Here is a 15597-nt window from a genome sequence, read left to right on the forward strand (position 1 = left end):
ACGAGATAAGACTTCCGCACACAAAGCATACAACGCGCCCTCTGACTTACCGAGCAGAGCTGGGATGTTATTTGGAGACTGATTGAGCACAAAGTGAAACTGGGCGTCTGCTTGGTCCATCTTGTCGCCCTCCAGCAGGCAGAAGCAGGCTCTCCCCAGCAAGTGGTTCTAGGTGACACAACCAATGGTTTATTAGTGCAGATCCCATGACAGTGGGAACTGTGCGGGGGAACGAGACGCTCCAGCTTACCTGATCGTACATGATGATCTTGTCGGCCATGGTGTACAGCAGGGTGGCCTGGGTAATCAGCTCCTTCTTGTTGTCCTTGTTTTTCTCTTTGCGAGCCTGCTGCACATAATAGGCCGCCAGGGTGTCCAGACAGGTCATCTGGTCTTTCTCGTGGTCCCTGTAGTCTAAGTTGCCATCTATCCGAGCTGCCTCCAGCAGCTTCACAAAGTCCTCCGTCTTCTCCTGCTTGAAATACTCCAACTGGAGGGAGGACAACAAAAATCATCAACCCTTTCCCAGGGCAGGGACAGCTGTCAGACTGTGGTGAGTGGTCACAAAGGACTTATCTTACGCTACATTGAGAACCAAATCCAATTAACCCCAACCCTCCTTCCCACAGCCTAACCCTAAGCCCCCCTCCCCCCACAGCCTAACCCTATCCCCACCCCCTCTTCACACAGCTTAACCCTAACCTCACCCCCCTTCCCGCAGCCCAACCCTAAGCCCCCCTCCCCTCACAGCCTAACCCTAACCTACCCCCTCTTTCCACAGCCCAAACCTAATCCCCCTTCCCGCAGCCTAACCCTAAGCCTCCCCTCCCCCCACAGCCTAACCCTATCCCCACCCCCTCATTCCGCAGCTTAATCCTAACCTCACACCCCTTCTAACAGTCTAACCCTAAGCCCCCCATCCCCCCACAGCTTAACCCTAACCCCACCCCCTCTTTCCGCAGCCTATCCCTCCCCCCCCCCCCACAGGATAACCCTATCCCCACCCCCTCTTCCCGCAGCCTAACCCTAACCTCACCCCCCTTCCCACAGCCTAACCCTAAGCCCCCCTCCCCCCACAGCCTAACCCGATCCCCACCCCCTCTTTCCACAACCTAACCCCAATCACCATACACGCAGCCTAACCCTAAGCCCCCCTCCCTCCACAGCCTAACCCTATCCCCACACCCTCTTTCCGCTGCCTAACCCTAACCTCACCCACCTTCCTACAGCCTAACCCTAAGCCCCCCTCCCCCCCACGGCCTAACCCTACGCCCATCTCCTTTCCGCAACCTAACCCTTACCCCACCCCCCTTCCCGCAGCCTATCCCTAACACCTCCCCACACAGTCTGTACCTATCCCCACCCCACCCCCTCCCATCAAGCGGGATCCTGGCTGTTGGGAGTTCGGTAACGGCATGGTGAACCTATTTGGGATGCCGGCATTCTGATCCATGTCGGGATTCCGGCATCGATATTTAGTCTGCCGGGATCCCGACCATTGAGATCCTGACCAGATCCCGCAAAAACATCTCAACTGTGAGTGCTCACATGAACCTTTTCCTCTTTTTAGCAAGCTTGCATACACAGACGTCAGGCTCCCTGGAGTGGTGCCGACTGTAACTCTAGATACATTGGGGCAGATTTATTAAGCCTGGTGAAGTGATCAAGTGGAATCAGCTCCTGTCATTTTTCAAACACAGCCAATTAGGAGCTGATTGGCTGGTGCGTTATCACCTTCCACTTGATCACTTCACCGAGCTTAATAAATCTGCCCCATTGTCTCCAATTTTCTTCACAAAGTAACAACGGGTGTTTTTTCCAAGGAACCCTTTTCATTCACAGCAATCCCGTATATAAAATCACATCATATACGTCTCATTTACATGATATGTGTTTTTTTAACTTTTAATTCATTCTTCTGTCTTCGAATTTCATTTTTAATTACTGTATTTTTAGGTGTGTATAAAGCATGCTTCATTAAGGGGTGTATTCAATTGCTGTCGGAAGCTACCTTCTTGTCGGAAAGACGGCAGTTTCCGACAGGTTGAGGTCGGAAGGGGTTCTGACCTATTCAATGCCAGCTGATTTTTTCCGAAAAGTCGGGCATTCCCCACTTGTCGGAAAACATGTGGATTGTCGGATTAGCCGCGGATCCACGTGTTCCGCGGCCAAATCTGACAGGTTTTAGCCCCAGTTCCGACAATGTCAATCTGACTTTTTTTTAAAGTCGGATTGACATTGTCGGAACCAGGGAGATGAGACGGGGGAGCGGGGACGGGCGAGTATTGGCAGCAGACTCAGCCGCACGGCAGTGGCAGCCGCAGCAGGAACTCCGGCGCTCAGTAGGCTCAGCAGACCCAGCCGCACAGCAGCGGCAGCAGAAACTCCGGCGCTCAGCAGACCCGGCCGCACAGTAAAGGCAGCAGGAACCCAGCCGCATGGCAGTGGCAGCAGCAGCAGGAACTCCGGCGCTCAGCAGACCCGGCCGCACAGCAGTGGCAGCCGCAGCAGGAACTCCGGCGCTCAGCAGACCTGGCTGCGCAGCAATGGCAGCAGGAACCCGGCCGTACGGCAGTGGCAGCCGCAGCAGGAACTCCGGCGCTCAGCAGACCTGGCTGCGCAGCAATGGCAGCAGGAAACCGGCCGTACGGCTGTGGCAGCCGCAGCAGGAACTCCGGCGCTCAGCAGACCTGGCTGCGCAGCAATGGCAGCAGGAACCCGGCCGTACGGCAGTGGCAGCCGCAGCAGGAACTCCGGCGCTCAGCAGACCTGGCTGCGCAGCAATGGCAGCAGGAACCCGGCCGTACGGCAGTGGCAGCCACAGCAGGAACTCCGGCGCTCAGCAGACCCGGCCGCACGGCAGTGGCAGCAGCAACACGGACACCTGCCTCCCCAGGTACTGACAGTTGTTGGGAGCAGCCAAATCCGGCAGTCGGATTTGGCTGCCTGATTGAATACTGCCCTGTCGGGTCTTTTCCGTCGGAAAGGACCCGACAGATATTGAATACACCCGTAAATCTGTTTATTAATTTTTACCATATTGCAGACGCTACTTCTTTCATCTTGGTTTTGGACTCAGCAAGCCATGAATTAGGAGAGCAGCAGTTTGTAAACCGCACACTAATCAGAAAGTGCCAAGAACACCTCTTTTCTATGTATTAACTCTTGGAGACAGATAAAACGGGTCTATTTACTAAACTTTGGAGGATTATAAAGTGGAGGAGAAAAGAAGAGAGAGAAAGTACCAGCCAATCAGCTGTCATGTTACAGGTTATTTTTGAAAAAAATGACAGGAGCTGGTTGTATCTCAGTGAGGAGCTACAGACCAGAGTGTGCTAGAAGCACCAGAGCAGACACAACCAGGAAGGAATTGCACGGGTTGTGCCAGGTGCAGGTTGCTAGAATGAACGGTACTGTTACATTTGGAAGAAACTTGATTATTTAGCGTTAATGATAAAAATTATAACTTTTTACTTTATTTGCAATTTATAAATTCACATGAATTTTGCGCTATAATCACTTCATTTGGAAATAGGTTCCTATGATCCCTAGTCCCTAACACCTTCATCCACTCGCCTCTTCAAATATTCCGCACTCTAAAAAACATTTTTCCCAACCTGAGACATCACTGCATATCGCCACGCGTTCCAATGATGTCATATCAGGCCAAACGCATTTCAGATTGCCAGCAAATGTTTGGAAATGTGGGGCTCATTATTCAATTTATATAACATGTAAAAAAACAAAAAAACTAATAGCAAACAGCAGACTCAGGCATACCGACCAAATGTATGACAGGTGGAGCATCCAATATCCAAAAACTCTGAAATACGGAATATTCCAAAATACAGAATTGTTTGAGCACGACTGAGACAGTGACAATTTTACTTTCCGACTGTACACAAACTTTTAATGCACATAAATGGATTCTGTGTGTAGACTTGGGTCCCATCCCTCCGATACCTCATTATGGTATGCCAATATTCCGAAGTACAGAAAAGTATCCAAAAAACTTCTGGTCCCAATCATTTTGGATCTGAGAGACTCGACCTGCATTGTCCAAAGCCTTCTAAGGGGTCAATTTTATTCGGCAACTTAAGAATAGCGCCGGGAATTAGCTCCCGACGCTATTCAATTCAGCTCCAGTTAAGTCGGCGATGTCCCGTTCTCGCCGACTAAACAGGTTGAATTGTCGGGAGAACGGGCATTCTCCGACTTAACTCCCCGGCGCGAGGCTGATTCCCGACAGAATCAGCCTCGCGCCGGCCGCGAGGCAGCACTTTTGTCGGGTTTCTTCTCTCATCCCCCGGGGATGAGCGAAGAATTCCCGACAATTGCGGGTCACTAGCAGCTGAATTGAATAGCGTCGGGAGCTAATTCCCGGCGCTATTCTTAAGTTGCCGAATAGAATTGACCCCTAAGATGATTGATTAAGAAGACGTTGAAAAGTACGAAATTGCCAAACGCGTTTCACCAGGAATATGATCACAGTGGAATGCAAGGAGGAAGAGAAGGTGAAATGCAGCGACAGTATCCGATCGCTAACGTCTGACGATGGCGTCACCACTAATGTAAGGTATATGGTTATTATTTAAGCTGTGTAGTCAGATATGGCGTTTTATTTTGCCATCATTTCTCTGTACATGGATACTGGTCTACAGAGCATTGTACCAAACCTAGGGACCACGCATCACCTGTCCAATCACATATAAGAATGTGCCTTCTAATACTGCATTATTGCTTGGAAGTGTACCTACAGTAACGCACAGGAAGGTGATGACATCGGATCTCAGCCTTTAAACATAGTTTACACAAAGTTGTCATATCTATTCTCATCGCTCATTAGATAATATTTGTAATAACGGTTTTCTGACCTGTAAAGGACCCCCATACACTACAACGATATGTCTGAGGCTGAAGTCGGAGGCGATTTACCTTGAACTCTCACGGGAGCGGTTCCATACGATTTGGTACATTTTGCATGCGATATATATTGTATGCAATCCCAGCCATGCCTGCGGGAACCGACATATAACGAGTGCAGCACTAACAATCTAGGGGAGCCGATCCGACCCTCACGGGAACGCGCATCAGATCGAATCGGAAACACCTCCAAAATTCCAGATGTCACCCGATATATCAGCCCGAATTTGGATGAAATCGGGCATTATCGTTCTAGTGTATGGGGCCCTTAAAAACTGAGCCCATATAAAACACTCCTAAATTATTTCAACGACTAGTTCTGGGGTTTCAGGCCCATTTCCCTTATAGCGCGCAGTGTAACCATGTATAGGGGAGAACGCGGAGGACGAAGAGCCTGTACTCACAGCCAATGCGATCCATATGTGCAGCTGGGTGTGTTCCTGCTTCAAGATGCTGATAACTTCATCCCCCTCTGGTAACTGATCGAAGTCGAGCTCGATGACCTGCCGGAAAGACAGGAACGAAGGATCAGAACCCGGAAATACAGAACATTTCTCATCTCCACTGATATATACAGCACACTTATCACACAAACACAGCGCACACACATAAGATCACTATTGGGCATATACGTAAGTCAGCTGGAAGACGCTCGCAGGTGACCCAAATCAGTCTGAGCAGGCAAAGGAATCTCACCCCACTGGCTGAGACTAGATATTGTGCTGATGAGTCATAAGAGTGTTAGGAACAGTATGGATGCACTACAGGGTGTCATGGTACAGATGGGAGACAGTATAGTGCTGACACAGACCGGGGGAAGAGGGGGTGTATTGGGATAGATTAATTGCCAATATGTTTATGTGTGTATACACACACAGTTCAGTACCCCCCATGAGGTGCCAAGTACAGATGGGGGTGTAGAACCGGGGAGACAGATACAGATGGGGGTTGTAGTACTGGGGAGACAGATACAGATGGGGGTTATAGTACTGGGGAGACAGATACAGATGGGGGTGTAGTACTGGGGAGACAGATACAGATGGGGGTGTAGTACTGGGGAGACAGATACAGATGGGGGTGTAGTACTGGGGAGACAGATACAGATGGGGGTGTAGTACTGGGGAGACAGATACAGATGGGGGTGTATAGTACTGGGGAAACAGATACAGATGGGGGTGTATAGTACTGGGGAGACAGATACAGATGGGGGTGTATAGTACTGGGGAGACAGATGCAGATGGGGGTGTATAGTACTGGGGAGACAGATACAGATGGGGGTTGTAGTACTGGGGAGACAGATACAGATGGGGGTGTATAGTACTGGGGAGACAGATACAGATGGGGGTGTATAGTACTGGGGAGACAGATACAGATGGGGGTGTATAGTACTGGGGAGACAGATACAGATGGGGGTGTATAGTACTGGGGAGACAGATACAGATGGGGGTGTATAGTACTGGGGAGACAGATACAGATGGGGGTGTATAGTACTGGGGAGACAGATACAGATGGGGGTGTATAGTACTGGGGAGACAGATACAGATGGGGGTTGTAGTACTGGGGAGACAGATACAGATGGGGGTGTATAGTACTGGGGAGACAGATACAGATGGGGGTGTAGTACTGGGGAGACAGATACAGATGGGGGTGTATAGTACTGGGGAGACAGATACAGATGGGGGTGTAGTACTGGGGAGACAGATACAGATGGGGTTGTAGTACTGGGGAGACAAATACAGATGGGGGTGTATAGTACTGGGGATACAGATGGGGGTGTAGTACTTGGGAGACAGATACAGATGGGGGTTGTAGTACTGGGGAGACAGATACAGATGGGGTTGTAGTACTGGGGAGTCAGATACAGATGGGAATGTATAGTACTGGGGAGACAGATACAGATGGGAATGTATAGTACTGGGGAGACAGATACAGATGGGGGTGTATAGTACTGGGGAGACAGATACAGATGGGGGTGTATAGTACTGGGGAGATAGATACAGATGGGGGTGTATAGTACTGGGAAGACAGATACAGATGGGGTTGTAGTACTGGGGAGACAGATACAGATGGGGGTGTAGTACTGGGGAGACAGATACAGATGGGGGTGTATAGTACTGGGGAGACAGATACAGATGGGGGTGTAGTACTGGGGAGACAGATACAGATGGGGGTGTATAGTACTGGGGAGACAGATACAGATGGGGGTTGTAGTACTGAGGAGACAGATACAGATGGGGGTTGTAGTACTGGGGAGACAGATACAGATGGGGTGTATAGTACTGGGGAGACAGATACAGATGAGGGTTGTAGTACTGGGGAGACAGATACAGATGAGGGTGTATAGTACTGGGGAGACAGATACAGATGGGGGTTGTAGTACTGGGGAGACAGATACAGATGGGGGTTGTAGTACTGGGGAGACAGATACAGATGGGGGTGTATAGTACTGGGGAGACAGATACAGATGGGGGTGTATAGTACTGGGGAGACAGATACAGATGGGGGTGTATAGTACTGGGGAGACAGATACAGATGGGGGTTGTAGTACTGGGGAGACAGATACAGATGGGGGTTGTAGTACTGGGGAGACAGATACAGATGGGGGTTGTAGTACTGGGGAGACAGATACAGATGGGGGTGTAGTACTGGGGAGACAGATACAGATGGGGGTTATAGTACTGGGGAGACAGATACAGATGGGGGTGTATAGTACTGGGGAGACAGATACAGATGGGGGTTGTAGTACTGGGGAGACAGATGCAGATGGGGGTGTATAGTACTGGGGAGACAGATACAGATGGGGGTTGTAGTACTGGGGAGACAGATGCAGATGGGGGTGTATAGTACTGGGGAGACAGATACAGATGGGGGTGTATAGTACTGGGGAGACAGATACAGATGGGGGTTGTAGTACTGGGGAGACAGATACAGATGGGGGTGTATAGTACTGGGGAGACAGATACAGATGGGGGTTGCAGTACTGGGGAGACAGATACAGATGGGGGTGTATAGTACTGGGGAGACAGATACAGATGGGGGTGTATAGTACTGGGGAGACAGATACAGATGGGGGTGTTTAGTACTGGGGAGACAGATACAGATGGGGGTTGTAGTACTGGGGAGACAGATACAGATGGGGGTGTATAGTACTGGGGAGACAGATACAGATGGGGGTGTATAGTACTGGGGAGACAGATACAGATGGGGGTGTATAGTACTGGGGAGACAGATACAGATGGGGGTGTATAGTACTGGGGAGACAGATACAGATGGGGGTGTATAGTACTGGGGAGACAGATACAGATGGGGGTGTATAGTACTGGGGAGACAGATACAGATGGGGGTGTATAGTACTGGGGAGACAGATACAGATGGGGGTTGTAGTACTGGGGAGACAAATACAGATGGGGGTGTAGTACTGGGGAGACAGATACAGATGGGGTGTATAGTACTGGGGAGACAGATACAGATGGGTGTATAGTACTGGGGAGACAGATACAGATGGGGGTTGTAGTACTGGGGAGACAGATACAGATGGGGGTGTATAGTACTGGGGAGACAGATACAGATGGGGGTTGTAGTACTGGGGAGACAGATACAGATGGGGGTGTATAGTACTGGGGAGACAGATACAGATGGGGGTTGTAGTACTGGGGAGACAGATACAGATGGGGGTGTATAGTACCAGGGAGACCAATACAGATGGGGGTGTATAGTACCGGGGAGACAGATACAGATGGAGGTTGTAGGACTGGGGAGACAGATACAGATGGGGGTGTAAAACTGGGGAGACAGATACAGATGGGGGTGTATAGTACTGGGGAGACAGATACAGATGGGGGTGTAGTACTGGGGAGACAGATACAGATGGGGGTTGTAGTACTGGGGAGACAGATACAGATGGGGGTTGTAGTACTGGGGAGACAGATACAGATGGGGGTTGTAGTACTGGGGAGACAGATACAGATGGGGGTGTATAGTACTGGGGAGACAGATACAGATGGGGGTGTAGTACTGGGGAGACAGATACAGATGGGGGTGTAGTACTGGGGAGACAGATACAGATGGGGGTGTATAGTACTGGGGAGACAGATACAGATGGGTGTTGTAGTACTGGGGAGACAGATACAGATTGGGGTGTATAGTACCAGGGAGACCAATACAGATGGGGGTGTATAGTACCGGGGAGACAGATACAGATTGGGGTTGTAGTACTGGGGAGACAGATACAGATGGGGGTGTATAGTACTGGGGAGACAGATACAGATGGGTGTTGTAGTACTGGGGAGACAGATACAGATTGGGGTGTATAGTACTGGGGAGACCAATACAGATGGGGGTGTATAGTACCGGGGAGACAGATACAGATGGGGGTTGTAGTACTGGGGAGACAGATACAGATGGGGGTTGTAGTACTGGGGAGACAGATACAGATGGGGGTGTATAGTACTGGGGAGACAGATACAGATGGGGGTGTAGTACTGGGGAGACAGATACAGATGGGGGTGTAGTACTGGGGAGACAGATACAAATGAGGGTGTAGTACTGGGGAGACAGATACAGATGGGGGTGTATAGTAATGGGGAGACAGATACAGATGGGGGTGTATAGTACTGGGGAGACAGATACAGATGGGGGTGTATAGTACCGGGGAGACAGATACAGATGGGGTTGTAGTACTGGGGAGACAGATACAGATGGGTGTATAGTACTGGGGAGACAGATACAGATGGGGGTGTAGTACTGGGGAGACAGATACAGATGGGGGTGTAGTACTGGGGAGACAGATACAGATGGGGGTGTAGTACTGGGGAGACAGATACAGATGGGGGTGTAGTACTGGGGAGACAGATACAGATGGGGGTTGTAGTACTGGGGAGACAGATACAAATGAGGGTGTAGTACTGGGGAGACAGATACAGATGGGGGTGTAAAACTGGGGAGACAGATACAGATGGGGGTGTATAGTACTGGGGAGACAGATACAGATGGGGGTTGTAGTACTGGGGAGACAGATACAGATGGGGGTTGTAGTACTGGGGAGACAGATACAGATGGGGGTGTATAGTACTGGGGAGACAGATACAGATGGGGGTTGTAGTACTGGGGAGACAGATACAGATGGGGGTGTATAGTACCAGGGAGACCAATACAGATGGGGGTGTATAGTACCGGGGAGACAGATACAGATGGGGGTGTATAGTACTGGGGAGACAGATACAGATGGGGGGTGTAGTACTGGGGAGACAGATACAGATGGGGGTGTATAGTACTGGGGAGACAGATACAGATGGGGGTGTAGTACTGGGGAGACAGATACAGATGGGGGTGTAGTACTGGGGAGACAGATACAGATGGGGGTGTAGTACTGGGGAGACAGATACAGATGGGGGTGTAGTACTGGGGAGACAGATACAGATGGGGGTGTAGTACTGGGGAGACAGATACAGATGGGGGTGTAGTACTGGGGAGACAGATACAGATGGGGGTGTATAGTACTGGGGAGACAGATACAGATGGGGGTGTATAGTACTGGGGAGACAGATACAGATGGGGGTGTAGTACTGGGGAGACAGATACAGATGGGGGTGTATAGTACTGGGGAGACAGATACAGATGGGGGTGTATAGTACTGGGGAGACAGATACAGATGGGGGTGTATAGTACCGGGGAGACAGATACAGATGGGGTTGTAGTACTGGGGAGACAGATACAGATGGGTGTATAGTACTGGGGAGACAGATACAGATGGGGGTGTAGTACTGGGGAGACAGATACAGATGGGGGTGTAGTACTGGGGAGACAGATACAGATGGGGGTGTAGTACTGGGGAGACAGATACAGATGGGGGTTGTAGTACTGGGGAGACAGATACAGATGAGGGTGTAGTACTGGGGAGACAGATACAGATGGGGGTGTAAAACTGGGGAGACAGATACAGATGGGGGTGTATAGTACTGGGGAGACAGATACAGATGGGGGTGTAGTACTGGGGAGACAGATACAGATGGGGGTTGTAGTACTGGGGAGACAGATACAGATGGGGGTTGTAGTACTGGGGAGACAGATACAGATGGGGGTGTATAGTACTGGGGAGACAGATACAGATGGGGGTTGTAGTACTGGGGAGACAGATACAGATGGGGGTTGTAGTACTGGGGAGACAGATACAGATGGGGGTGTATAGTACCAGGGAGACCAATACAGATGGGGGTGTATAGTACTGGGGAGACAGATACAGATGGGGGTGTATAGTACTGGGGAGACAGATACAGATGGGGGGTGTAGTACTGGGGAGACAGATACAGATGGGGGTGTATAGTACTGGGGAGACAGATACAGATGGGGGTGTATAGTACTGGGGAGACAGATACAGATGGGGGTGTATAGTACTGGGGAGACAGATACAGATGGGTGTATAGTACTGGGGAGACATACAGATGGGGGTGTAGTACTGGGGAGACAGATACAGATGGGGTTGTAGTACTGGGGAGACAAATACAGATGGGGGTGTATAGTACTGGGGATACAGATGGGGGTGTAGTACTTGGGAGACAGATACAGATGGGGGTTGTAGTACTGGGGAGACAGATACAGATGGGGTTGTAGTACTGGGGAGACAGATACAGATGGGGGTGTATAGTACTGGGGAGACAGATACAGATGGGGGTGTATAGTACTGGGGAGTCAGATACAGATGGGAATGTATAGTACTGGGGAGACAGATACAGATGGGAATGTATAGTACTGGGGAGACAGACACAAATGGGGGTGTATAGTACTGGGGAGACAGATACAGATGGTGGTGTATAGTAATGGGGAGATAGATACAGATGGGGGTGTATAGTACTGGGGAGACAGATACAGATGGGGTTGTAGTACTGGGGAGACAGATACAGATGGGGGTGTAGTACTGGGGAGACAGATACAGATGGGGGTGTAGTACTGGGGAGACAGATACAGATGGGGGTGTATAGTACTGGGGAGACAGATACAGATGGGGGTTGTAGTACTGAGGAGACAGATACAGATGGGGGTTGTAGTACTGGGGAGACAGATACAGATGGGGTGTATAGTACTGGGGAGACAGATACAGATGGGGGTTGTAGTACTGGGGAGACAGATACAGATGAGGGTGTATAGTACTGGGGAGACAGATACAGATAGGGGTTGTAGTACTGGGGAGACAGATACAGATGGGGGTTGTAGTACTGGGGAGACAGATACAGATGGGGGTGTATAGTACTGGGGAGACAGATACAGATGGGGGTTGTAGTACTGGGGAGACAGATACAGATGGGGGTGTATAGTACTGGGGAGACAGATACAGATGGGGGTGTATAGTACTGGGGAGACAGATACAGATGGGGGTGTATAGTACTGGGGAGACAGATACAGATGGGGGTTGTAGTACTGGGGAGACAGATACAGATGGGGGTTGTAGTACTGGTGAGACAGATACAGATGGGGGTTGTAGTACTGGGGAGACAGATACAGATGGGGGTTGTAGTACTGGGGAGACAGATACAGATGGGGGTTGTAGTACTGGGGAGACAGATACAGATGGGGGTGTAGTACTGGGGAGACAGATACAGATGGGGGTTATAGTACTGGGGAGACAGATACAGATGGGGGTGTATAGTACTGGGGAGACATACAGATGGGGGTGTAGTACTGGGGAGACAGATACAGATGGGGGTGTAGTACTGGGGAGACAGATACAGATGGGGGTGTAGTACTGGGGAGACAGATACAGATGGGGGTGTAGTACTGGGGAGACAGATACAGATGGGGGTGTAGTACTGGGGAGACAGATACAGATGGGGGTGTAGTACTGGGGAGACAGATACAGATGGGGGTGTATAGTACTGGGGAGACAGATACAGATGGGGGTGTATAGTACTGGGGAGACAGATACAGATGGGGGTGTAGTACTGGGGAGACAGATACAGATGGGGGTTGTAGTACTGGGGAGACAGATACAAATGAGGGTGTAGTACTGGGGAGACAGATACAGATGGGGGTGTATAGTACTGGGGAGACAGATACAGATGGGGGTGTATAGTACTGGGGAGACAGATACAGATGGGGGTGTATAGTACTGGGGAGACAGATACAGATGGGTGTATAGTACTGGGGAGACAGATACAAATGAGGGTGTAGTACTGGGGAGACAGATACAGATGGGGGTGTATAGTACTGGGGAGACAGATACAGATGGGGGTGTAGTACTGGGGAGACAGATACAGATGGGGGTGTAGTACTGGGGAGACAGATACAGATGGGGGTGTAGTACTGGGGAGACAGATACAGATGGGGGTGTAGTACTGGGGAGACAACTACAGATGGGGGTGTAGTACTGGGGAGACAACTACAGATGGGGGTGTAGTACTGGGGAGACAGATACAGATGGGGGTGTAGTACTGGGGAGACAGATACAGATGGGGGTTGTAGTACTGGGGAGACAGATACAGATGGGGGTTGTAGTACTGGGGAGACAGATACAGATGTGGGTTGTAGTACTGGGGAGACAGATACAGATGGGGGTGGTAGTACTGGGGAGACAGATACAGATGGGGGTGTATAGTACTGGGGAGACAGATACAGATGGGGGTTGTAGTACTGGGGAGACAGATACAGATGGGGGTGTAGTACTGGGGAGACAGATATAGATGGGGGTGTATAGTACTGGGGAGACAGATACAGATGGGGGTGTATAGTACTGGGGAGAGAGATACAGATGGGGGTGTACAGTACTGGGGAGACAGATACAGATGGGGGTGTAGTACTGGGGAGACAGATACAGATGGGGGTGTATAGTACTGGGGAGACAGATACAGATGGGGGTGTATAGTACTGGGGAGACAGATACAGATGGGGGTGTATAGTACTGGGGAGACAGATACAGATGGGGGTGTATAGTACTGGGGAGACAGATACAGATGGGGGTGTATAGTACTGGGGAGACAGATACAGATGGGGGTGTATAGTACTGGGGAGACAGATACAGATGGGGGTGTATAGTACTGGGGAGACAGATACAGATGGGGGTGTATAGTACTGGGGAGACAGATACAGATGGGGGTGTATAGTACTGGGGAGACAGATACAGATGGGGGGTATAGTACTGGGGAGACAGATACAGATGGGGGTGTATAGTACTGGGGAGACAGATACAGATGGGGGTGTATAGTACCGGGGAGACAGATACAGATGGGGGTGTATAGTACTGGGGAGACAGATACAGATGGGGGTGTAGTACTGGGGAGACAGATACAGATGGGGGTGTAGTACTGGGGAGACAGATACAGATGGGGGTGTATAGTACTGGGGAGACAGATACAGATGGGGGTTGTAGTACCGGGGAGACAGATACAGATGGGGGTGTATAGTACTGGGGAGACAGATACAGATGGGGGTTGTAGTACTGGGGAGACAGATACAGATGGGGGTGTAAAACTGGGGAGACAGATACAGATGGGGTTTTAGTACTGGGGAGACAGATACAGATGGGGGTGTATAGTACTGGGGAGACAGATACAGATGGGGTGTAGTACTGGGGAGACAGATACAGATGGGGGTTGTAGTACTGGGGAGACAGATACAGATGGGGGTTTTAGTACTGGGGAGACAGATACAGATGGGGGTGTATAGTACTGGGGAGACAGATACAGATGGGGGTTGTAGTACTGGGGAGACAGATACAGATGGGGGTGTATAGTACTGGGGAGACAGATACAGATGGGGTGTAGTACTGGGGAGACAGATACAGATGGGGGTGTAGTACTGGGGAGACAGATGGGGGTTGTAGCAAGGCAGTGATGGGAGACAGATGGGGGTTGTAGCAAGGCAGTGATGGGAGACACTAGAGTTCATCAGTGGGGGATATAAGGCTGTAATGGGGGCACTGGGGTGTATCAGTGGGGTGTGAAGCCTAGGTGGAGGACATATGGCAGTGATGGGGGTATCAGTGGGGAGGGGGGTACAAGTCAGTGCGTGATGGAGGGCACTGAGGTGTATCAGTGGAGTGGGTGGCAATTGGGGGGTACAAGTCAGTGAGTGATGGGGGGCATGGGGTGTGTCGGTGAGGGGTATAAGACAGAGGATCGGTAATAGGTGCCTCTCACCTCGTCCGTGTCCCGGAGCGGGATCTCTATGGAGCCGCGAGACATGTTCCCGGCAGCGCAGACAGCTCTCACCGACCAGCGAGTAGGCACAGAACGGAACACTCGGCTCCTGTCCGGCCGGAAGTCGCGTCGTGATGTTCCAGCATGAAGTTCCGCTCCACGGGCCCGGAGGAAGTGTCGCCGCCGCGGGTGCCGCTGCTGCTCGCCGCCATATTGCTGGTAGGATAGTGGCCTGAGGTGACCGTGCTGGTGTCAGTGGTGCACGGGGTGTCTGTGTGTCACTGCTGGGCACAGTATACATATACCATACATAGTATATAGGTGTACAGTGTCCTGTCTGTAATAGGGAGAGTTTGGGGTGCTGGACTGGGCCCCCCAGAGTTGGGTTGGTCAGGCTGCTTTAGGTCACCACAGAGTAACACTTATTTTAGCACTTTACACCACCCTATATGTTTTTATTATTTTCTCTGACGTCCTAGTGGATGCTGGGGACTCCGTAAGGACCATGGGGAATAGCGGCTCCGCAGGAGACTGGGCACAAAAGTAA

The 15597-nt window shown here is 50.8% G+C and overlaps 1 protein-coding gene across 1 annotated transcript in view; it reads right to left on the reverse strand.

Annotated features, from left to right (window-relative positions):
• The window catches only part of CTR9 (CTR9 homolog, Paf1/RNA polymerase II complex component), a 66190-nt gene extending 50998 nt beyond the window's left edge, over positions 1-15192 (reverse strand). The window contains exons 1-4 of the mRNA XM_063946435.1: positions 15051-15192; positions 5328-5426; positions 251-490; positions 51-168 (exon numbers count right to left, since the gene is read on the reverse strand). Of these exons, the coding sequence (XP_063802505.1) occupies positions 51-168; positions 251-490; positions 5328-5426; positions 15051-15095 (502 nt within the window). The 5' untranslated portion in view covers positions 15096-15192. The remainder of the gene's footprint in view (positions 1-50; positions 169-250; positions 491-5327; positions 5427-15050) is intronic.
• Positions 15193-15597: the final 405 nt, after the last annotated feature.

The sequence above is a fragment of the Pseudophryne corroboree genome, chromosome 11, assembly GCF_028390025.1.
Source record: "Pseudophryne corroboree isolate aPseCor3 chromosome 11, aPseCor3.hap2, whole genome shotgun sequence".
Classification (NCBI taxonomy): domain Eukaryota; kingdom Metazoa; phylum Chordata; class Amphibia; order Anura; family Myobatrachidae; genus Pseudophryne; species Pseudophryne corroboree.